The sequence below is a fragment of the Prunus avium genome, chromosome 4 (assembly GCF_965620075.1).
Source record: "Prunus avium chromosome 4, drPruAviu1.hap1.1, whole genome shotgun sequence".
Lineage (NCBI taxonomy): Eukaryota > Viridiplantae > Streptophyta > Magnoliopsida > Rosales > Rosaceae > Prunus > Prunus avium.
The window spans coordinates 37,193,334-37,218,288 of record NC_142287.1 but is presented as its reverse complement, the minus strand read 5'-3'; the positions used below and the strand labels follow the sequence as shown (position 1 = coordinate 37,218,288).

At 37.9% G+C, this 24,955-nt stretch overlaps 4 protein-coding genes and 1 non-coding gene across 5 annotated transcripts; 4 read left to right on the top strand and 1 right to left on the bottom strand.

Annotated features, from left to right (window-relative positions):
• Nucleotides 1-1,126: 1,126 nt before the first annotated feature.
• On the bottom strand, nt 1,127-6,511 carry LOC110774242 (uncharacterized). Its single transcript, XM_088252472.1, has 2 exons — nt 5,066-6,511; nt 1,127-4,981 (listed from the first exon to the last, which is right to left on the bottom strand). Exons 1-2 carry the CDS (start codon nt 6,509-6,511, stop codon nt 1,127-1,129), a joined length of 5,301 nt encoding a protein of 1,766 aa, XP_088108598.1.
• On the top strand, nt 5,907-6,013 carry LOC148295349 (small nucleolar RNA R71). Its single transcript, XR_015835548.1, has one exon. It is a non-coding gene; the product is annotated as a small nucleolar RNA R71 (small nucleolar RNA).
• A 1,862-nt stretch (nt 6,512-8,373) lies between the features above and the next one.
• Nucleotides 8,374-9,048, top strand: LOC148295348 (uncharacterized). The gene has a single exon (XM_088252538.1). The coding sequence runs from the start codon at nt 8,418-8,420 to the stop codon at nt 8,871-8,873; it is 456 nt and encodes a 151-aa protein (XP_088108664.1). The 5' UTR covers nt 8,374-8,417; the 3' UTR covers nt 8,874-9,048.
• Nucleotides 9,049-11,090: 2,042 nt separating this feature from the next.
• Nucleotides 11,091-11,844, top strand: LOC110747183 (uncharacterized). Its single transcript, XM_088252539.1, has one exon. It carries the CDS (start codon nt 11,214-11,216, stop codon nt 11,649-11,651), a length of 438 nt encoding a protein of 145 aa, XP_088108665.1. The 5' UTR covers nt 11,091-11,213; the 3' UTR covers nt 11,652-11,844.
• A 6,386-nt stretch (nt 11,845-18,230) lies between these two features.
• On the top strand, nt 18,231-18,644 carry LOC148295347 (uncharacterized). Its single transcript, XM_088251468.1, has one exon. The coding sequence runs from the start codon at nt 18,231-18,233 to the stop codon at nt 18,642-18,644; it is 414 nt and encodes a 137-aa protein (XP_088107594.1).
• Nucleotides 18,645-24,955: the final 6,311 nt, after the last annotated feature.

The window sequence follows — 24,955 nt, the reverse complement described above, 5'->3', positions numbered from 1 at the left end:
GTGGTGAAAGAAAGGCTAAGTGTTTGGTTACAAAGGGGCTAATGATGCACACAAAAGGGTAGGATGAAAGGTCTTTTAGAGGGTGAACACATGCATAGCCTAACATCATCTCTCATGGTCCATCCAACTTGGAAGCGACGTACCTACAAAAATAAGAGAATTCTTTAGTATCCAATACAAACCTAATGAGAGCAATCTAATTAAGAACAACATAGAAGAGTGTTTAAGAGTAGAAACAATGAAACCCCTCTCAATGAATGGCTTTTGGCTCAATTTCCTCACAAGGGTAGTCTCCACTAATATTCCATACTCATTCGAGCATAGCAACCTTGTCCACCAAAACATTACGAGCATGGTATTGTGAAGTGCAAAGATTATAATGCAATAACCCTTCATGGCAACACATTAGTTAAACACTCATGATCAAAACATGGCATATACATCTCCATTAGCAAGAAAAAGTGGTAGCTTTAACTAGATTTCACATTTCAGAAAAACTGCTTCGTTTTAGTTTTGACCGCATATCAGTTTTCAGTGAGTATCTCACAAGGTATTGCAAAGATTTTGACAAGCCTTACATGCTCAGAAAATAGACAAACAAACGTACATCTTTTGTTTAGATAAAATCCCATAACACAGATTAGAATTGCACGAAAACTGATGTTAAACATAGATAATATTGCAGAATCGCAGAAAATTTCCTGTTCCAGACCCCTGTTCGGAAAAATAGCTGTAACTTTCAAATGAAAAGTCAAAAAATTACGGGCCTTATATGGATGGATTCAGCACGAAAAACTGAAGAAGGCAGCGCGGGCCAAATCTTCAATTCTGTTACAGAACAAAACAGTTTCAACGAAACAGAAACACCAATGTTTTGCATGACTCGAAAAAGACCAAAAAAAACGAAATTTTAAAATAAAACGAATGTTACCCACCTCAAACCTAAACCAAACATTGTCCTCAATGTTTAAAAAGAAAATAGAAGTACGGACAAAGAATAGTAAAAGCAAAGAACGCGGGAAACAAACCAAAATGAAAATTAAGAAGGTAAAGAAAGAAGGTACCGAGTTGGGTTGCCTCCCAACAAGCGCTTAGTTTATAGTCCCCAGCCCGACTTGCGAGGTCATCACTCTGGATCATGCAGAGGAATGGAAGTCCGTTGTTGATCAAAATTGACTTCCAAGTATGGCTTCACTCGTTGGCCGTTTACTTTGAAAACAGTACCCTTTTCGTCGTGCCTAACTTCAATAACTCCAGAAGGCAACACTTGCAATATTGTAAATGGTCCAGACCAACGTGATTTAAGCTTCCCAGGAAAAAGTCGGAGGCGGGAATTAAATAGGAGAACTTTCTGACCAGCAAAGAAATCCTTCCTTAGAATATGCTTATCATGCCATTTCTTCGTACGCTCCTTGTAGATCTTGGCAGTCTCATAAGCTTCATTACGAAGCTCATCCATCTCATTCAATTGAATTGCCCGTTTTTCTCCTGCTGCAATCATGTCAAAATTGAGTGTTTGGAGTGCCCAATATGCCTTATGTTCTAGCTCAACCGGTAAGTGACAAGCTTTCCCAAAAACTAGACGATAAGGAGACATGCCAATAGGCGTTTTGAACGCTGTTCGATAAGCCCATAATGCATCATCCAATTTCAGTGACCAATCCTTTCTTGAAGCACTCACCGTCTTTTCTAGGATTCGTTTCAATTCTCTATTGGAAACTTCAACTTGTCCACTAGTTTGTGGATGATAGGGAGTAGTAACCTTGTGGGTAATACCATATTTAGCCAAAAGAGACTTGAATTGACGATTACAAAAGTGTGTACCTCCGTCACTGATGATGCCACGCGGAGTCCCGAATCTGGTGAAAATATTTTTTCTGAGAAATTTGACAACACCCTTGGCATCATTAGTAGGGAGAGCGATGGCTTCAACCCATTTCGACACATAATCAACAGCCACCAATATGTACTTGTTCTTCCAAGATTCAGGGAAAGGTCCCATGAAATCTATTCCCCAGACATCAAACAATTCAACTTCTAGAATATTATTCAATGGCATCTGATTTCTGCTAGAAATATTTCCAGTGCGTTGGCATCGATCACAGGCAGCTATAAATGCATAGGCATCCTTGAACAAAGTTGGCCAGAAAAATCCGGATTGCAATACCTTGGCTGCGGTTTTGGATGCACCAAAATGCCCCCCACACGCCAATGTGTGGCAATGCCGCAATATGTCTTCCATCTCTTCCTCAGGCACACATCTCCGTATAACTTGGTCAGGGCAATGTTTCCACAAATACGGATCGTCCCAATAATAATGTTTAACCAAGGAGAAAATTTTCTTCTTCTGATGAAACGATAAATCAACTGGAATGATATTACTAGCTAAATAATTCACAAAGTCAGCATACCAAGGAGCTGTAGATGATCGAATAGCATATAACTGTTCATCAGGGAACGTCTCCATAATGGGTGTTGCGTCATCACTCACCTCTGCCTCACTGACCAGCCGCGAAAGATGGTCAGCTACCACGTTTTCAGACCCCTTTTTGTCTCGAATTTCAAGATCAAATTCCTGGAGCAATAGTACCCAGCGAATTAATCTTGGTTTTGCATCCTTCTTCGAAAGTAAATACTTTAAAGCTGAGTGATCGGTATACACTATCACCTTTGCTCCAATCAAGTAGGATCGAAATTTATCCAAGGAAAAGATTACTGCTAACAATTCTTTCTCCGTGGTGGTATAATTCCGCTGGGCGTCATTCAAAGTACGACTGGCATAATAAATTACATGAAGTAATTTATTTCTTCTTTGACCCAAAACTGCCCCTACCGCATAGTCACTAGCATCACACATAATCTCAAAAGGCAAGTCCCAATCCGGTGCGACAATGATAGGTGCAGAAGTAAGCTTCTCTTTCAAGACATTAAATGCTTCCAAACAGCTTGAATCAAAATTAAATTCCACATCTTTAAGAAGGAGATTGCATAAGGGCTTCGTGATTTTGGAAAAATCTTGGATAAATCGTCGATAAAATCCAGCATGACCCAGAAAGCTTCGAATCCCCTTTACTGTAGTGGGCGGTGGCAATTTCTCTATGGTATCAATTTTTGCCTTATCAACCTCTATTCCTTTGGCTGAAATTTTGTGCCCTAGGACAATTCCTTCTTGCACCATAAAATGGCACTTCTCCCAATTCAAAACCAAATTGGTTTCTTCACATCTTTTCAGAACTAATGCCAAATTATGTAAACAAGAATCAAAGGATGAGCCAAAAACAGAAAAGTCGTCCATGAATACCTCAATGAAGCGCTCCACCATGTCTGAAAAGATGCTCATCATGCAACGTTGAAAGGTGGCGGGGGCGTTACATAATCCGAAGGGCATGCGCCTATATGCAAACGTACCGAATGGGCATGTGAATGTCGTCTTTTCCTGATCTTCAGGTGCAATCGGAATCTGATTATACCCAGAATATCCATCTAAGAAACAATAATATGAATGCCCAGCAAGTCTTTCCAACATCTGATCAATAAAAGGCAAGGGAAAGTGATCTTTCCTTGTTGCAGTGTTTAATTTCCTGTAATCTATGCAGACGCGCCATCCTGTAGTTGTTCTTGTCGGGATTAACTCATTCTTATCATTTTTCACCACTGTAATACCCCCTTTTTTCGGTACAACTTGAACTGGGCTCACCCAACTGCTATCTGAAATCGGGTAAATTATTCCAGCATCCAATAACTTTAATACCTCAGCTCGCACAACTTCTTTCATATTCGGATTTAATCGGCGCTGATGCTCAACTGACGGTTTAAAATTATCTTCCATTAAAATCCGGTGCATACACATGGAAGGGCTAATTCCCTTAATATCTGCAATAGTCCACCCTATTGCCATTTTATGCTCCCTCAATACTCGTAGCAATTTCTCTTCTTCTAGTTTACTTAGATTTGCAGCAATAATCACAGGAAGAGTTTCAGAATTACCCAAGTATGCATATCTTAAGTGGGGAGGTAGGGGCTTCAATGTGAGGGTTGGTGCAGCAATGACACTAGGTTGTGGCTTGGAGGTTGCGACACCAAGCTCCTCAAATTCACGCCACCTTCCAGGAGGGCGCGGTTTCATCGCTTCCAAAAAATACACCATCTCAGAAATTTTAGGATCTTCATGCTCAGTAGTAACGGAATGCACAAGGCAAGCCTCCAATGGATCACCTGGATTTTCTGCTTTAAATTTCTCAGAGACAGCTTTTTCCACTATATCTACTCGAAAGCAAGAGTCTGATTCCACTGGGTACTTTGTTGCTTCATGGACATTGACGGTCACCTGCTCATCAGCCACTCGCAGAATTAATAAACCTTTGTCCACATCAATTAATGTCCTCCCGGTTTTCAGAAAAGGGCGGCCCAAAATAATAGGGGTGTCGGCATCTTCTTCCATGTCCAAAATCAGAAAATCTGCTGGAAAAATGAGCTTATCAACTTTGACTAAAACATCCTCAATTATACCTCTAGGATATGTTATGGACCTGTCCGCCATCTGCAAAGAAACAGTGGTTGGGGTAATTACCCCCAACCCAATATGTTTAGCAACAGAAGAAGGCATGAGATTAATACTGGACCCTAAATCACATAAAGCTTTTTCAAAGTAAGTGGTTCCAATAGTGCAGGGTATAGTAAAACTCCCTGGATCCTTTAGCTTAGGTGGTAGCTTCCTTTGCAAAATAGCACTGCATTCTTCAGATAATTGCACTGTCTCATGTTCGCCCAATTTCCTCTTCTTTGATATAATGTCCTTCATGAATTTGGCATAACTTGGCATTTGCTCCAAAGCATCGGCAAAAGGAATATTTATTTGTAATTTCTTGAAGATATCAAGAAATTTGGAGAATTGTGCATCCACTTTGTTTTTTCGAAGACGTTGTGGGAACGGAATTTGCTGTACATATGGCTTCATAGGGGCAGCAAGTGGAGGTAATTTCTCTACAGTAGCAGGTTCAATTTCTGCAGAAATTTCAGCATGTTGTGCAGCGGGTCCAATGGTGGTAGACGACGACGGCGACACGCTAGCAATTTCTGATTTCTCTGCAATTTGCTGTTGGATATTCTTTTCTTCATCCAAGTCTACTGTTGTTTTTATTGGCCTCCCATTCCGAAGAGTTATCGCCTTCGCATGTTCTTGGTTTTTCGGATTAATCTCAGTTTGGCTTGGCAAAGCCCCATTTACTCTTCCTGTCAATACATTAGCTAGCTGGCCCATCTGAACCTCCAAATTTCGGATAGAGGCAGCTTGGTTCTGAAGGGTTGTCTCGGTTTTGCTCATAAATTGATTTGTATTGACGGAGAGAGTGTTGACATTTCCAGCAAGTTGAGTAATTATATCCTCCAATCCATGCTTCTTTTCTTGAGGTGTGAAGCCAGGTGGTCCCTGTACATTTTGGTTGTTACTCCATGAAAAATTCGGATGGTTCTTCCATCCCGGGTTATAAGTGTTGGAGTAAGGGTTATTCCGTTGTCGGTTAAAATCAGAGACTTGGTTCACTTGTTCAGATGGTGATGTGAATGGGCCAGCTCCACATTCATTGCCATGATGAGCTCCTGCACAAAATTCACAACTTAAATTAGTAGACTGAATAGCATTAACATTTAAAGTACCAAGTTGTTTAGATAGAGTAGAAATTTGTGCAGTTAACGCAGATATGGCGTCAATCTCATGAATTCCAGCTCTCTTTGGTGTTGATCTCTCACTAGGCCATTGATAGTTATTAGACGCCATCTCTTCCAGCAAGTTATATGCTTCAGTTTCTGTTTTTCCCATCAAAGCTCCTCCGGCTGCAGCATCAATTGTTGTTTTGCTTGTATTGTTCAAACCATTGTAGAATGCTTGAACTTGCATCCAAGTAGGTAGCGCATGATGTGGGCACTTCCTTAGCATATCCTTGTATCTGTCCCATGCTTCATAAAAAGGCTCCATGTCATTCTGAGCAAATGACATGATGTCATTCCTGAGTTTCGCAGTCTTTGCAGGAGGAAAGAATTTGGCTAAAAATTTCTTGGCCAAGTCGTCCCATGTAGTAATTGAATTAGGTGGTTGAGAATTCAACCATGACTTTGCCTTTTCCTTTAATGAGAAAGGAAAAAGCCTTAAGCGAACAACATCATTGGAAGCTCCATTGCACTTAAATGTGTCACATATCTCCAAGAAATTAGAGATATGGCTATTAGGGTCTTCTTGAGGTAACCCACAAAAGATGGAGGATTGCTGAATCATTGAAATTATGGCTGGTCTGATTTCAAAATTATTGGCATCAATGGTTGGACGACGAATGCTCGATGGTGATGCCACCACAGATGGGACATCATAGTCTCTTACTGGTTTCGGTTCCTCAGCCATAGTTGATGGCTTTTCCAATATTGTGTCCTTCCCCCAGTTGAGTTTGTGAAGTGTCCGCTCGATCTCTGGGTCTAATGGTATGAGCGTAAGACTCTGCGAACGTCTCCCAAAACTCATGCACTAGGTGAAGTACCTGAAAAACAAAACAAAAACAAAATTCAAATTAAAATCCGAATCAATCTATATCGATATTAATAAAATTGAAAACACTCCCCGGCAACGGCGCCAAAAACTTGTTGTGAAATTTATTGCAAGCGCACAATCCGCACAAGTAATACAGTGATAAGTGAAATGTCGTTCCCACGAAGAGTGATTTAATTTACTAAGTACCAATTGTGATTAACCCAAGACTTTATTTGAATAATTGAATGATGAGATTTGGTTGACTAATTAACTAAAACAATGAATAAAAGCAAGCATAGAACAATAAAGTAGTAAGATTCAAGTTATGAGAGCACTAGAGCTTCCGAATTCACCCTAGCCAATTCTACCCAATTCCCTTAGCATGTTAATCCTAATTATTCTCCACGTTGACAGTCGATTTTCCCTACTTTATTCGATACTCCATCCCTGGTTATACCAAAAGTATTCTTATTACCAACCCACTCTATCCCTAGTGATGGAATTAAGATAATAAGAACCCATTAAACTCTTGAAAAATCTGCAAAACAACCACATAAGTCATGACGAACATCCCTGTCTAATCATGTAACTTATGGCATCTATTACAAGAAGCAACCCTAAATTGGATATCCCTATCGTCAATTTAGCATCAAAACAATTAAATGTTGGCCAAACATTCAAAGCATTAAGCATGGTAATAGATACTCAACATGGAAAAATACTTGGAATTAACATTGACTAAAGTAATTGAGTATTCATGGCTAGGCTACATCGTAGCCCTAGCAAAAGAAATTAGTTCATGATAACTTTAATAAAAACCATGATAAACAGTGTCATAGGAAAGAAAAAACCAATTGAGGATTTAATCTCTGCACAGCAGCAACTCTAGCTCCAGGTCTTGTCTTCTTCTCTCTAAAACTCTCTCTCGTGCCTTTGTAGTCTATGGTCTCCCAATAATCCTCCGAACTCCCCGGGCTTTAGGTTAAAGCTCAGTATTTATAGGCCAAAGGAATTCTCCAAAAGAGAAAGAGAAATAATAATTGATTAGGAAGTAGATGAATAGTAAGAAAGCCCCAAAAATAAAACCCAAACTGAGAAGGAAAAATAGAGATAGCTGGCAGCTGAGGAAGAGTTGGGACTTAACCAAGTCAAATAAGGAATCTGACTTTGTGGAGAGAAAAGATGCGGGTAAAAGATGCAATTGGTTGGCTTTGTGAGAAGAAAGTGGCTGAGACATGAAATTAAAATCTCCAATTCAAAGGAAAGTGCGGCTTAGATAACATTTGCAATTCAAAGGAGACCAGCCCATTAACACACTTTTCTCCAAAAGCAAGTGACGGTGGCAGCTTAGGTGATCAGCAATTGTCTCAACAATTGCAAAGTCAATTAGCTTTCAATGTTGACAATATTTCAATCTCATGCATAATGCTTTCTTTCCTTTCAGACCATCTCTTTATTTTGTCATCTAATGTTTCAGCAAATGCTCAACTGACGCAAACCACGTTGGCTTCCATATCAGCAATTGGCATTGGGTTGTTCTTCAAGCGGCCGGAAACACAGCAGCGTGATGGTAAATCTTCTAATTCAATCTCTCTGGCACTGGTCACTGAGACCAGTTGTGGGTATAAATTGACACTTGCACAGATGCACTCCAGGTGTTTGATGAAATGACAGAGTGAATTCTTGATACTTTGTTGAGTTGATAATTCCACCCATTTGGATCCCTTAAGCTTCCAAAATTATAGTTTTTCCTCCAAAGCCTTGCTAAGTATGATTTCCTACAAAATCTTCACCAATCACATTAAACTAACCAATTTCACACGAAAACTATGCAAAATAGAGATAGATTATATATGCAAAATATGAATCTATCACACACCAACAGCAACGAAACATCATCATGAAATCCTTCATGCTTTTCCTAATGCTTGCCATGCTAATGGCTTCAGCCATCACTACTCTTTCTGCGATACCAGACGAAGAAGAATCATTCCTCAACGAGGAAAACAATAATGATGCAAATGACGAAACCAAAAGCCAGTTGGAAAAAAGTACTTCTCTGAGGGGAAGAAGCCGCTTCCTTGCCTCCCGGCCGCCTACGATGACTTGCGACAGATACCCTAAGGTTTGTGGGGCGTCGGGCAGCGCAGGGCCAGATTGCTGCAAGAAGAAATGTGTGGACACGAACACAGACAGAGCAAACTGTGGCAAGTGTGGGAGGAAATGCAAGTACGCAGAGATATGCTGCAAAGGTAAGTGTGTGAATCCGAGGTCGGACAAGAAAAACTGCGGCAGCTGCAACAACAAATGCAAGAAAGGCAGCTCATGTGCGTATGGGATGTGCAGCTATGCATGAACGCACCAGATCACTGCTACTCGATCGATAAGGAGGATATTGCAATATAATTATTAATTGTGCAGCTATACTTTGATAATTTTATTTGTTTTATTAAGCTCAGCTATATATACCAGAAAATAGTAGCTAGGCTCTATCTATATGAATTTGTGTACGTGTGTGTAAGTGCAAGAATAAGGGCTAGCCAATTAATTGTTTATTATTTTATTATTATTTTATATTGTAAGGAATAATGAATTATTATTACTCTAAATAAATAAAGTTCTTATTTGTTTGTTGATGTTACTTAAGTAAGATACATATATCACAGGATTAGAGTTTAAATTCGTTTTACCTTCTTCGTATGCATCATCAAGCCATTGCAGGTGTAGATCCCAGCGTATTCAAGCTTCTTAATATCTCCGGCATTGATTCCCTAAGCAATCACTACACAAAACCCAAGCGTTACTATTAGAAATTCTATTCCTCAGTTTTGAAGCAAAATTCACTCAAAACTTACGACTACATAATCGGGGAAAACTAGTTCGATCTCACTGAGAAATCAAACTAAATTACTTAAACGAAGAGGTGTCAAATTTCAGAGAGACGGGCTAGTGGCCCACTACTAGCAACACCGATATTGTCCCCAACTTAACCACCTATAAAGCCTAGTAGGTGTGATGTTTTATCACAAAAGGCCTCGGTGTTATTAGTAGTAGAACCATTCATTATATTTTTTATTTTATTTAATCAAGTTTCCGATGTGGGACTCATATTCTTCAACAAGAGGTACTCATATATTTTTGGAGTTTTTTTAAAGAAAGATATAGCAAATCAAACAAAATTTTAGAAAAACGAAAAGGAAATTGAAATCTGAACACAGAATCGAAGATGTTCAAAGATCGAGCTTGAAACGATGAATATTTAAATAAATCGAGAAAAATAGTTAACAATATTGATTTTTCTAAATTGAAACGAAAATAATGTGCGAAGTGGTATAAATCAAGAATTAAAGACAATGAGGCCTCCTTACCACATGAATGCAGTAGGGAACATGATTCTAAACTATAAGAAAATTCATAATCAAGCATTTGGAGTTAGGGCTTTAGAGAATCACACCTTTGGAATGTCACTGAGAATTCAGCTTCGAAGCAATACGGTACGGCTCAAGCAATAGTCTTCTCACGAATAAGGAATTGGAGCTCTTGATTGACTGTGAGAGAGAATCCAGAAATTGTGAGAGAAAGAGATGGAGAGAGAGAGAGAGAGAAGTGATGAGAACGTTCAGGTTTGAATGAAAAATAAAAGAGGGAAATTAAAAAAAAAAGATCTTATATTTTTAGTGGATTGCATATATATTGGAGGGTTTCGGGAAAATAAATAAATTGAATTTACAAATTACGACATACTCAATCGCACGACATAATATATATTTTAAAAAATTGCATTCACGGCGTATATACAATCAATGCCATTAAAAGACACAAAAATTACCTTTTTAAGGCATGTTTTCATATGCCGTAAATATCAATTATTAACGACACACTTTACTATCTTTTTAAGACGTGCTTTGTCATATGCCGTAAACATCAGTTATTAACACACGAATAAAAAGTGTGCCGTAAATATCAAGTCGTAAAAGCTCCAATTTGGTGTAGTCCTTGTAAGATGCATATCAAAGGATGAATTTCCAACTTATGGATGCGAGGAATTTGGATGAATTTCTTGTTTAATTGTATCTTAAGTTGAAAGGTAATTTTGTTATTATCAAACCATCGCGTATTTGGGCCAATTTTTGGAAAAATAGCAAGGTATGATTTTGCATGTGGGCTTCGTCAAATCTGGCAGGTCTTCTTCTTCGTGAGCAATAAGCGCCTTAAAAACCATAGCGTGCGCTAAGAGTGATAACTGCGAAACACCTGACCTGAGGAGATTTGCCACTGCTTTGCCTCGACGCGTGCCTTGAAGCGCGGCTTATATCGATCGTCAAATAAAAACCAACGGGTAGTGTTACAACGTGTTGAGTTTTTGTTTCACAATGGGGCCAAAAGTCTCCAAACGAAACAGCAAATTAACAAAGTGATGAGGGATTCACTGAGACTCCCATGTTCTCACCTTACGACCGCTAATCGCTCGACGAGTGGAGAAATTCTATCCCCCAATATCCATTGCATAAATATTTCTCCTAAGCCACCCTAAAATCTTATACGAATTTTAGACCACCTTCACATTCTTTTTCTCTATTTATACTTTTCCGAGCCTACATGCTTCTCCATCCCAAAATCTTCTAAGCACCTTTAGAAATCCCTCTCGGTCTCTCTCTCTCTCTCTCTCTGCTTTTATACACTTCAAACAAACATCATGAAAGGCTTCAAGGTTTTTCTAATGTTTGCCATGCTAATAGCTTCAGCCATCACCACTCTCTCTGCAATACCAAACGAAGAAGAATCATTCTTCAACGAGGAAAACAATACTGATACAAATGACGAAACCAAAAACCAGTTTGGAAAAATCACTTCTCTAAGAAGCCGCTTCCTTGCCTCTGTGACTTGCGACAAAAACCCTAAGGTTTGTCAGGCGTATGGCAGCGCAAAGCCGGATTGCTGCAACAAGAAATGTGTGGACAGAAACACAGACACAGCAAACTGCGGCAAGTGTGGGAAGAAATGCAATTACGCAGAGATTTGCTGCGAAGGTAAGTGTGTGAATCCGATGTCGGACAAGGAAAACTGCGGCAGCTGCAACAACAAGTGCGAGAAAGGCACTTCATGTGTGTTTGGAATGTGCAGCTATGCATGAACACTAATTATCATGACGCACCAGATAGATCACTGCTACTGGATCGATATAAGGAATAAGGTTATTGCAATATTAATTGCATGCGCAGCAAATCTCTACTTTTATTATTTTATTTTGCTCAAAGCTAGCTATATCCTATAAACATGAAAATAATTTATAAGGCCATGAATTAGTGTACGTGTGTGTGTGCAGTGCAAGGAATAAGGGCTCGCTAAGCGTCACCATTCGATGGGCTTAGCCAATTAATTGTTTATTGTAAGGAATCATCAATATTATCATCTCCCTTAATTAAAAAAGTTCTTATTATTTACTTGTCACATATAATATATCACAAGGATTCAACCTCTTCCTTTTTTCTTTTTTATTCTTCCAACTCGAGCACATACTTATGGATGGCAGGAATTTGGATGAATTTCTTTTTTAGTTGTATATTAGCGACAAACTAATTTGATCCAACGGTTAACAGATAGGGCCTCATTTAAGGGCCTTAGATAAGACACTCACTATGGAATCAAACAGTTGTAGAGAGAGGCTCGCTGGAGACAACCTATAATCCAACCTATAATCCAAACTAATTTGACTGCTATGACTGCTCAGACAACCTATAATCCAAATCAAGTGTGGATCACAGACAGTGGTGCTACACATCATATGGTGTCTAATTTGGATCAGCTGACCAATGTGACTGCGTGTGATTTTGCTGAGAATGTTACTGTGGGCAATGGGGAAGGTTTGCATATAAGTCATATAGGCAATGCTAAACTTCATTGTGCTGATTCTTCTTTACGCCTTCCCTCTGTCTTTCATGTGCTGCAACTCAAAGCCAATTTATTATCTGTATACCAATTATGCCAAGATAACAACTGTAATGTTGTATTTGATGTGTCTAGATCAAGGTCTTAAATATCGGAGGTATCGGAAATATCGGAAGTCAAAAAACACGGAAATATCGCAGGAAATATCGGGATATTATCGGTATCGGAAAAAATTGAATAAAAACCACGGAAATTGTAAGAAAAACTTGGAAATTTTTATTGAAACTTTGCAGGATGTTTATTTAGTCACTTATCTATTAGTTTATCACAAAAAATTGGAAGGAAATGCATTGCATGATGGATTTAACTTATTTAAGTTGATTATATAGCGAGCTGGCAAACACCGTAAGTGTAGAAAATATGTAGTAATTAATGAAAGAAGATTAAACACACCATAATCATTTATATATAATGAATTACTACAATATTTTACACTTTATATATTGCATGGTAAGATACATGAGTGACTTAGTACCACATAGAGTTCCTATGAGGTTCAAAATTTTCACTATCTTCATCATCTCTATGTGTAGAGTAAGTATATTTTGAAGAATAGTCATCAAATGATAAATCCCCAAAATAGTTTTGCATGTAATTGTTAACATGCCACCCATATGGATCCGAGATTGGTTGACGTTGTCCATAAGCAAAATCATTTGAAGATTGAGTCTCGGATTCTTTCCATGAGTCGCTTGATTCCATCCCAACAGAAATGAGATATGAGGGGTAGGGAAATGGTTGGTTATGAGTATAGCCATAGTTACTACTCATCTCATGTGAAAATTTGTTTCTTGCAAAAAGAATTCAAAACAAAACCATGTATATATATAAATATTTTAGTATTTTCACAAAAACATAAGTGATATGGTGGTTAAGGTGTTGAAGGAGTAAAATGGTTTTCACAAATACCATGTATATAAATATTTTTGGGTTTCGTATCGGGATATTATCAGGATATTATCGGGATATTATCGATAATATCTCGATATATTGCCCAAATCATTCATAAAAATGTTGAAAATATCTTCCCGATATTATCGGGATAATATCGATATATTGACGATAACATTATGGTTTGTTGTTAAAATATCGGACCCCCAAAAATCAGATATTATCGGGATAATATCGGGGATATTATCGATATTTAATACCTTGGTCTAGATTTTATATACAGGACAAGTTCGCCAAGCAAATCCTCTTCCAAGGCAAGAGTAGTCACGGTCTATATCCCATCCCTAATTTTGTGAGGTCGTCTCTGCAGAAGTCAAAGCATTCAAATTATGGTTCAAGTGCAGTCGCAGCTTTTCTTGGTCAGCGGGTTAAGTCTTCTCTATGGCATCAACGGTTGGGGCATCCAACTAATGAAGTGGTGCAATGTATGCTCAAGGATTACAACATCTCATGCAGTGATGATTGTCAGTCTTTTGTTCGTCCTGCTTGTCTTCATGGGAAAATGCAAAAACTTCCCTTTCCTACTACTCATGTAAGAGCCTCTATCCCTTTTTAGAAAATACATAGCGATGTGTGGGGGCCGTCTAGGGTGAAGTCTGTGGATGGCTATAGATTCTATGTAATCTTTGTTGATGAGTGTACTGGTTATATGTGGTTATATCCACTCTATCATAAATCAGAAGTATTTCCTATGTTTCTCAAATTTTATGCTCTGCTTGGTAATCAGTTTAATGCCAATATCAAGTGTTTTCAAAGTGATGGAGGTGGATAGTTTGTTAGTAAGGCTTTTACTGATTTTTTGGCTTCTAAGGGCATTGAACATAAGTTTTCTTATCCATATACTCCTCAGCAAAATGGATTGGCTGAGAGAAAGAATAGGCACTTGATTGAAACTGCTATCACTCTTTTAACTGCTGCACATCTGTCTAGTTCATTTTGGTTTCATGCCACTGCTCATGCTGCTTATTTGATAAATTGAATGCCTAGTAAGAGCTTGTCTTCTCAGTCTCCTTATTATCGACTTTATGGTAGTGTTCCTGATATTACACATATTAAGGTGTTTGGGACTGCGGTATATCCGTATTTGAGACCTTACAATGTACATAAACTTGAACCTAGGACTGCTTCGTGTGTTTTTCTTGGTTATGCTCAAGGATATAAAGGAGTTATATGTTACAATATTCATACTGGAAAATTTGTGATATCTAGACATGTAGTCCACGATGAGACCTGCTATCCTTTTCACGGTTTTCCAGAATCCAGTTCCATGTCGTCGTCTATGTCTTCATCTACTACAGCTCCACTAGTGATTTCTATGCCCAATTTAGTCTCTAGTGATTCTCATAGTTCACTATCTCAAGAGCATTCAATGCCTCAGGATATTGGTACAATTGATTCCATGCAGCATGACATTGGTACAGATGTCGTTTCTAATACTCTAACTGATCAGCAATTACAAGCTATTCTGCCTATTGCTTCATCTAGTGATGATAATTCTTCTGCATCTAGTGTGTCATCTACTCCTCAATCTACTAATGTTCATCCTATGCAGACTAGGGCTAAGAGTGGTCTTAGTCAACAAAAGACTTTTCCTGATTATCATTGTTATCATACCAGCTTACCTATTATTCATGAAGACACTGAACCCCTTTCTTATAAAGTAGCATCTCAGTCTCCTGCTTGGCTTCAAGCAATGCAAGAAGAGATTGATGCATTACAGATGCAAGGTACGTGGTCTTTGGTCCCTTGTCCTCAACAGAAAAACATTGTTGGTAGCAAATGGATTTACAAAATCAAGAGACATGAAAATGGTTCTGTTGCAAGGTATAAGGCTCGACTGGTAGCTCAAGGGTTTAGTCAAGAACCAGGCTTAGACTTCAGTGAAACATTCAGTCCTGTTGTAAGGCATACAACAGTGAGGTTAATTCTCAGTCTCGCAGCTATGCACAAGTGGTCTTTGAGACAATTGGATGTTAAGAACGCGTTCTTACATGGGGAGCTTGAAGAAGAAGTTTTTATGAGGCAACCTCAAGGTTTTGAAGACGATAAGCATCCTGAGTTTGTGTGTAAGTTGAATAAGTCTCTGTATGGACTTAAGCAAGCTCCACGGGCATGGAATGCCAAATTTACAGGATATTTGCCAGCTATAGGGTTCAAATCATCTCATTCTGATCCCAGCTTATTTGTCAAGCATGAAGGCACTGATATTGTCATTTTATTATTATATGTTGATGATATCATCTTGACAGGTTCCAATGCACAGTTAGTGCAGACAGTGATTGATGATTTAGGAGCTGTGTTTGAGATGAAGGACATGGGACAACTTACCTATTTCCTTGGCCTTCAGATATCTTACAATTCTACAGGTGACATTTTTGTACATCAGCACAAGTATGCTATTTGTTGAAAAAGGCTAGTCTGAGTAATTGTAGGGCTTGTCCTACTCCTTGCAAGCCACATAATCAAGTTTTAATGTCTAAAGGAGAACCACTGCAGGATCCTACATTTTATAGAAGTATTGTTGAGTGCCTTGCAATACTTAACTTTCACAAGAACTGACTTATCCTATGCTGTCAATGTTGTGTGTCAGTATATGATTGCTCCCACTGAGATACATTTCAACCTGGTCAAAAGAATTTTGAGATACATTCAAGGTACTATGAATTATGTGATTCAATTTACTCATGGTCCTTGGCAATTACAAGCTTATAGTGATGCTGACTGGGCAGGGGACATAAATACTAGGAGATCAACTACAGGTTTTGTGGTTTTGCTTGGACATAATCCTATCTCGTGGCAGTCTAAGAAGCAAGGGTCTGTATCCAGAAGTTCAACAGAGGCCGAGTATAGGGCATTGGCTAATACAGCTGCAGATTTGGCTTGGATTCGACAGGTTTTGCTAGATTTGAAAGTGTGCTTGCCTCAACCTCCTACCATTTTTTGTGACAATCTATCTGCTTTGGCACTTAGTAGTAATCATGTTTATCATTCACGAATCAAACACTTGGATACAGATTTTCACTTTGTTCGTGAAAGGGTTCAAAGGAATGATCTGGTGGTTCAATATGTTCCTACTCAAGAGCAAATTGCAGATGTGTTTACTAAAGGACTGCATAGTCCTATTTTCTTAAGTCACTGTATTAGTATGCGACTTGGAAATCCAGAGCAGGATCCAGAGTTGGGTTTGAGGGCGAATGATAACAATATTAGTTAGTTTGTATTCAATTTAGCTGTCACGTGTGTGCTCACGTGTTGTTAGTTAGTATTAGCTGTAATTAGTTAGGCTGTTAAGTCTCGGTTAGAGAGATATATGGCACTGTTGACACACAATTGTAATTCATTCTGGAAAATCAATATACAGAGCATATCATTTTTCTTGAATCTTCTTCTTCCTTCTCAGCTTTCTCAATTCTTAAGCTTCCTCTTCTAAACTGTTAACAGTATTGATGATCATCATAATTTGATGGACTATATTCCCCGATGTGAAAAAAACACTCTCTACATTGTCGCACCACATACGTGTAAATAACATGTTTTGTTATCATGATAACATTCAATCACATAACTTAAAACTAATTGGTAATGGGTAGAGGGGCCAAGAGATATCTAATATATTGTTATGCAAAACTTAAGAAAAAAATCTCAAACAACCAAAACATGGAAACAAACTGATGCCAATGCCAAATGACCTCGTATTTGTACTATTACATACAAGTTGAACTGTAAAAACTCATTCAAGAAGTCGAGACCGTTTATGTGGTTTACAACACGAACAAAATTACCTCTTCTCTGGTGGACCAAATTAACAGATCTAGTCTGATTCTTTGTCAATCGTTGCGGTTGATTCAAGGTGTGCATCCTTTATTTAACATTTCAATTGTTAATTTTGTTCAAACATTCCTAATTTACACTCTTAATAATGCATCATGGTGCCAATAATGCACCCCAAAAAAAAAAAAACGTCGTGGCTTTAGGGTGATCATTTTAGTTCTATTGTTTTCAAGGTGCACGTGATTAAATTTCAGTCTGCTAGCTACCATAAAGAGGATTTCTTTTTTCTTTTTTTTTCTTTTTTGGGTAACACATAAAAATGAATTTATTTGTAAGAAAAAGGCATTATGGGTTCATTGGCGCCCCGGATAAAACCGAACAATGGGACAAGTGAGACAACTTTTGATTCGCAAAGAAATGGGAGAAGCTGAATAAAAAATAAAAAATGATTTAATTATAGTTGCTAAAACAGCATATGCCAAATCTTTAAACTAAAGAAATGAGACATGCTACCAACATTCTTTAGCTAGTTAATTAATCAGCGCATGCATCATGCCATCATGCCATCATGGTTAGTTTGGTTTCTTGGACAAGAAGAATATGGGATTGTGATCTGTAATTATATATTTATTTTCACTAATGATAGCAACGCGAATTCCAGAGTCATGACTTTGTGTTAATTAGCAGCAAATTATTCATGAGCCCAAGCAAATAAGCAGCTTGCCTAACCTGCATGTTTCTTCATCAATAATAACCATTCTCTCTAAGTTGTTTTATGCATGTTTCTTGTTCATATTCACCTAATTCGAGTATAATTAATATATATATATTCTTCGGAAGCCCAACTTTGTTTGCTGAGTTAACGTTTTGTGCCCCTTGGAATGAATTAGGCCATGCAATATTATTATTCATAGAAAAAACACATGCAATAATATTCCTCTCTCAATAATCAACCCTAGGGCTTCAATATTGATTCTTCTCCCTCTCTCTATTTATAGCTCTTTCTAACTTGCATAGCTAGCCTAGCTCTATATATTACATGATGATGAAATCTCTCCAAGTTTTCTTTATGATAGCCATGCTCATTATGGCTTTAGCCATTACTCTCTCAGCAACGATACCAAACCAAAGACAAGCATTCTTCAGGCCGGGATCGTCAACAAGCCGGTTCCTTGCCTCTCAGTCGTCTCTGGCTCGGGGTGGATGCGACCAAAACCCTCTTGCTTGTAGAGCCACTGAAGGCAGTGCAGGGCCAGATTGCTGCAGCAAAAAATGTGTGGATTTGAGGACAGACATATCCAACTGTGGTTCTTGTGGGAAGAGATGCATTAGCTCAGAGATATGCTGCAACGCTCATTGTGTGAATCCAATGTCTCACAATCAAAACTGTGGCAAGTGCTCCAACCACTGCAAGAAAGGCACTTCTTGTGACAATGGAATGTGCGACTATGCATAGAAATATTATATATATCTCATGAACCCCCAGATCTACTTATTCTCAATAAAGATCAAATGACATATATATGCATGTGCATATATACACATACATTTCTATATTGATCCATCTATATATATTACTTTAGTCATTTATGTATTTAATTGCATGTTGTTTTTAATTTAAGTGATCGTCTAAATTACAATATTTGGACTTTTAGATATAAGACGCATTTATTTGCTTCTTGAAAAGGCCTTTAATCTTTAATTTGATACTTCTTTTTCTTTTTCTTTTTCCCGATCCATCTATATTTATTACAGTACTATTGTATAATTGAGAGAGAGAGAGAGAGTGTCCACGTATATATACATTATTAACTGGACTTTTAATAACGATAGCATTGGCAATGCAAAGAGGCCATACTGTTTATTAACGTTTGGGCCCATAACAATTCAAAGATATATGGGTTCTAAGTTCTATGAGTTAGTTTGGCATTGCTGTGCTTCAAAAAAAAAAAAAAAAGTTGTTTCTACTGTGCTGTGAGAATAATCAATTGTAAAATAAAGCCATCTATTCCAAAATCACACTATGTAGAGACATTCCTTCTCTTCTTTACCTAAAAAAAGAAGAAAGAATTCTCTCTATCTCTTGCGTAGTAGCAGACCATCTGCTAGTGGCTAACTCCTGCTCTTTGATAAAAAGGAAAATTATGCATGTCCTCAAACTTAATTAAAGCAAATTAAGGTAATCTTCCATTCTTCATCTTCTTTTCTTTTGAAATTTTGGGGATTATTTAGGGTTTATGAAGTATCAATGAAATTTTAGGGCTCCTTATGTCCCCCTTTGTATTTTTTTGTTATCAATGAAATTTACTTGTACCCTTGAGTTTTCAATAGGTATGTAAGGTAAATTTAGCCCACCTCATTTTGAAATCCTGAGTCCGTCCCTGCAAACAACACCAACTAAAGGAGCAGCAACACTTTGTTCTACAAATGATGCACATCCAAAGCCATCCATATCCATAACAGAGATAACCAGATTTGTCAAGAAGAGAGAAGAGCATCATGGTCTGCCAAAGCACATGAGAATATAGAAAATCCAACAGGGAATAAACCCCTAGATCTGAAGCTTCTCGTTCTAACTCTCATCTCCATCTTTGCCACACGCTTTGCTATGAAAATCAACGGAATCAGAGCCTGCCACAACTAAGTCTGCAAAAAAGAAAAACCAAAAAAACCAAAAAGGGCAAGAGGAAAGCAGGGGTGAGGAGGGAGGAGCAGAAGGGATGGGGGATGGGAATGGGAAGCCACCAACCCCAAAGGGGGCAGCGACTCATAATTAAATTATATTAAATTAATCAGATGATGCCAATATAAAGACATCCTGATTAAAATTAGTGATTAATTTTTGGGTCAACTTAAATTTCATTAGATTAAAAAAAAATAGTTTTTCTATTTAAACCCCACACTTCTCTTTATTCACCCCATGTTCTAAGTTCACCCAAACTTCTAATTCGAATATTCACATACAATTTCTAAGAAAACCCCACTATCTTCCCAAAACTACCCTCAAATTAAGTATTAATTTACACACACCCCACTTAACCCTAGGATTGATCTAATAACTTATTAAGTTCATATTTCATCAATTTTGTAGTTTGCCCAATTCAATTGCAAAAGAACCTACCTTTACAAACCCCACAATTTCTGGGAAATTTGGAAAAAGGAATTGGAACCCACCTCCTATACCCCAAAGAACAATTCATGAACCCAAGGGGCAGGACCTTGATTTTGTTAATGTTGCAAACAGCCATCTAATTCACTCTGACTGGGCTAAGCTCAATTCCTTGTCTAATGGTCTAATTGCTTTCAGAGTGAAACATATACTGCTAAAGATTTAAGCATGACTATGTTCTTTCCCTTGAGTTTTTCAATTGGGATGCAGCTCAAAACCCCCGTTAAGGGATATGGAAGCTCCATGCCCAGCAGTTCGGGGTGTTTCCCAATTTCCCATTTTATCAATCTCCCAGAACTTAAATCAATTCACCAACCAAAACCCTAAAATCCCAATTTCTCGTTGTTTAAGCAGTTGAACCATGACGATATATTAGCTGGTTACAGTCCTCTGGATTTGATGGGCAAGGCCGTGGGGAGTAGGAGGGGTGGTGCACGGTGGGATATTGAGACGTGCACTTGAACTTGTTCCCAGTGGGGTGTGTGTATAGATGTACTATGGTTAAGTATTACGTTGGATGACCCTTTTTGTCTTTTTACAAAAAATAAAACTTAACAGCTTAATGATTTAAGTATTGGAGTCAACAAAGAGAAGTGTGGGGTTTAAATAGAAAAACTCAACAAAAAAAAAATAGTGATTAAAGTGTTGATGATCATGCGTACCAACTAAACAACATCTTTGGGAAGAAAGCATGTAACTAAATTGGTGGATCATGCCAAATTTGAAAAAATAAATAAATTGTTAATTATTACATAAGGCGTGGAAATGTTCAGTTATGCATTAAGTAATAACTTCGGCGATTAGTGGAGAAAAAGTTATCGGACGCGCATTAGCATTGGCGGAGTGGGGCAGTTGCAGGCTTGCAGCTGAGCGCCAATTGGGCTAAATCTCTGTGAATGAGGGTGGGTAAACAGAGTAAAGAGAATGATTACCTTGTAATACATGCAGTTGGGTCCCCATATAATAATCTTTTTATTACATGCATCCCCATAAAATAAAATAAATTATACCATGTTAAAGATATTAATAATAAAAATTAAAAGTAAGATAAAACGAAAAGGCTTATGGTTATTTGATTGTACATTACATTGAAGTTGTTCAATATATTCTCTCATTGTGTTTTCTTATTAGGTTTAAAATCTTACCAAATTAGTTGGGGCTCAAAATCATAGCCCAATCTCATGTTGATCACTGTAGCCACTGATTTCTATTTGGTCCACAAAGTATTCTCGAGTGTTACCTCATTCACAGAGATTATGCCAAGAACATGGGAACATTATCACCGTCATCATTGTCATGAGTGCCAACATGAGTATGAGGATGGTGGTGGTTGCAGGCATCTTGCAACAACTTGATCCAGGCAACCTAAATACTCACTCAGCTTTAGAGTTTGAAGGTTATCAGGAATGGAAGTAATCTGGATTGGATGTTTACTGGATAGTTAATGCTTATGGTGATAATACTCGAAAATACTTTGTGGACCAAATGGATATCCGTGGCTACAGTGATCAACATGAGCTGGAGGTGGATGGACTTTAAAACTGTGGTTCTTGTGGGAAGCGATGCAGCAGCTCAGAGATTGTGTGAACCCACAATCAAAACTGTGGCAAGTGCTCCAATGGCAACCACTGCAATGAAGGCACTTCTCTTGCGACAATGGGATGTGCGACTATGCATAGAAATATCATGTATCCCCAGATCAACAATTCTTCTCAATAAGGATCACGTGACATATAGCATGTGTGCGCATTGGTCCAGCTATGTATTACTTTATTGATTTATGTTTAAGTATACAACTTGGAATGGGTTAGATAAATTTAAGGATAACTCTGCATTTGACCCCTAATCGCACTACGAGTGGAGAAATTCTACCCCCGTAATCTGATCATTTTTTTTAATGTCTTTTTTCCTTGAGTTGAGACTCGACATAAGATATATATTTCTCCTAAGCCACCCCAAAATCTTATATTCTCTCTCTCTCTCTCACCTTCCCATTGCAATATAAATTATAATCCCTTAGATTTTTCTAAATAAAATTGTATATTTCGGTAGACATAGTCGGCATTGATGATCGATCAGAGCAGCATATATATATATAATTAGAAAGTCAACCAACCCAATTAGCTCGTGCAACCACGTTTGTAGCAGTCCAAATAAGATTTTAACAATCAACTAAATTAACAGAACCAAAAGCACTCCTAAATCGTGTGCACCATCTTCTCTTCTCATTATCAACCATTCTATTTAATTTTCTCTCTATATATCCTCCTAATTGTGTTCCTTGTCTTGATCACCCCCATAGTATAATTACTAATTAGTTTAAGCCATGGCCTCCTTATCCCCTCTCATATTGTTCTCATGTTTTCTAACTTACTACGTTGCTCCAACATCTCAAGTCTTTTTTTGATCTGTCGTTGGCTCCTCTTCCCTTTTCCCTTTCTTTTTTCTGTTGTAGCCTTTTTATAGGCTAACTAGATAAGACTCCTTTGAAGGCACAACACCTTTTGAATTTCAACTGATCAGCCTTAGCTTTAACATAACAGATATCCCAAAAATTTTGGGAACCCATGTTGGTTTGACTTTATCATCTAATTTTTATTTCGGATAAATGATAATATTTTATTTGCCAATTTTTTTATTTCAACAAGCCGTTTTCTTTATCAGAAGAATGTGCAACAAGTTTCCTAGGGTTTGTCGTTTGAGGAACAGTCCAGGGCCAGATTGCTGCAAGAAGAAATGTGTTAACGTGAAGACGGATCCATACAACTGTGGATTTTGCGGCTACAGATGCAAGTACACTGAGATTTGCTGCAGGGGAAAGTGCGTCAATGCATCATTTGACAAGAGGAATTGTGGTGGGTGCAATCAGCAGTGCAAGAAGGCATTGTGGTTGTTGCATCGTTAGTCCTACCATCAAGTCTTTTACTTTTTATGTTTAAAATGATGACGTGGCAAGCATCTCTTAGATTATTGTTGGGCAAATGTGACTTTTCAATTAAGATTATTTGTAGCAATGATCCCTCAACTATACTCGGAGTTACATTTTGGTCACTCAATTAGGTGTTGTGTTGCACCATTAGTCCCTACCGTTAGAGAGACTTGACGGTAGGACTAACGGTGCAACAAAACACCTAATTGAGTGACCTCTGGAAATAATATTTGAGTTGAGTAACCAAAGTGTAACTTGGGGTATAGTTGAGAGACCATTGCAGCGAATAATCCTTTTTTTTAATAAATAGTCTAGCAGCTAATAAAATTAAATTAGTATAGCCGGGCGGCTATACGTCAGTTTTTTATTTTTTATTTTTGAATAGCGGCGCGGCTGTACTTCAGTTTTAAAAAAAGTTTTTCTAATAAATAGTATAGCCGTGCAGCTATACTGCAGTTATATTCTAAATTTTGTTTATAAAATCGTATAGCCGTGCGGCTATACTTATTAAATATAATATAATTTAAATAGTATAGCCGCCCGGCTATACTTAAGTTTTTATAAGTTTTTATAAGTTTTTATTATAAATAAATAGTATAGCCGCCCGGCTATACTGGGGTTTTAGATATTTTTTAATAAATAGTATAGCCGTGCGACTATACTGGGTTTTTTTTTAAAATAAATTTTTTTTCCTTGAATTTCGTTCCTTTGCATTAGGCACCACTATGAGCTAAGAATTCGGGTGCTCTGCCAAGGGGTATAATGAGATCCTTCATAAGCTCGTACAGTTCTGCACTTATTTGGGTGTTCTCCAGCACCTATTTAGCCAACACCAAAATCGCAAGTACAGCTTAAGGTTTTTGTTTAAAAAAGCCCTTCGGTTCGATAAGAGTAGTTTAGAAAATGCACGTTTTAAAATTTTTTTTTTAAAAAAAGCAACATACAATTCATGTACGTACATATGTTTCATGTCTAATAAATTTTCAATTTTAAACAAAGTTTTTTATTTAATAAATAGTATGTCGGATTTTGACTTCCATGACCACCTTCTTGTTGTCTTAATCGACCCACCCTTTGTGGGTTCTAGGTTAGGGCGCAGTTGGGCACCGTAACCCAGCTTTCGATTCATCTCGCATCACAAGTTCTGGTTACCAAAAATAGCCCACTTGGAGCTCTCGGTTCCATGGTGCGGCTCAACAAAGCAGGGAGAACGTGGTTACCTAAACATTTTCAAGTGGTGAGGGAAGGTACACAGTATCCAATTACCAGTTGTTGCCTCTTTACTCAACATAGTCGCTTCCCCCTACGACTTTAGTTTCTTTCTATATATGTATAAGGAAAAGTATATATACATATAGGCTTTTCAATTACATCGAAATGACCTAAAAGTGTATTAAAGGATTTTAGAAAGTAAAGACAAAAATTAACAAACTAAGGTAAATAATCAACCTATGCGGCGTACGTGCCTCCTTGAACTTCTTGATACATATTGGTCAATTATATGATTTCCAAAAGTATGAAGAAAGTCAACAAATAGGGTCCAAGTGCTTCTGTAACGGTTTCTTATGGAAAATAGACCACCAGTTTGGTTTTTCTTGGACCCTGGAACCAGAGGGCGGGCTTGGGCTTTAGCTGAGGTAGCTAATTCCCAACATATACTATGGATCCT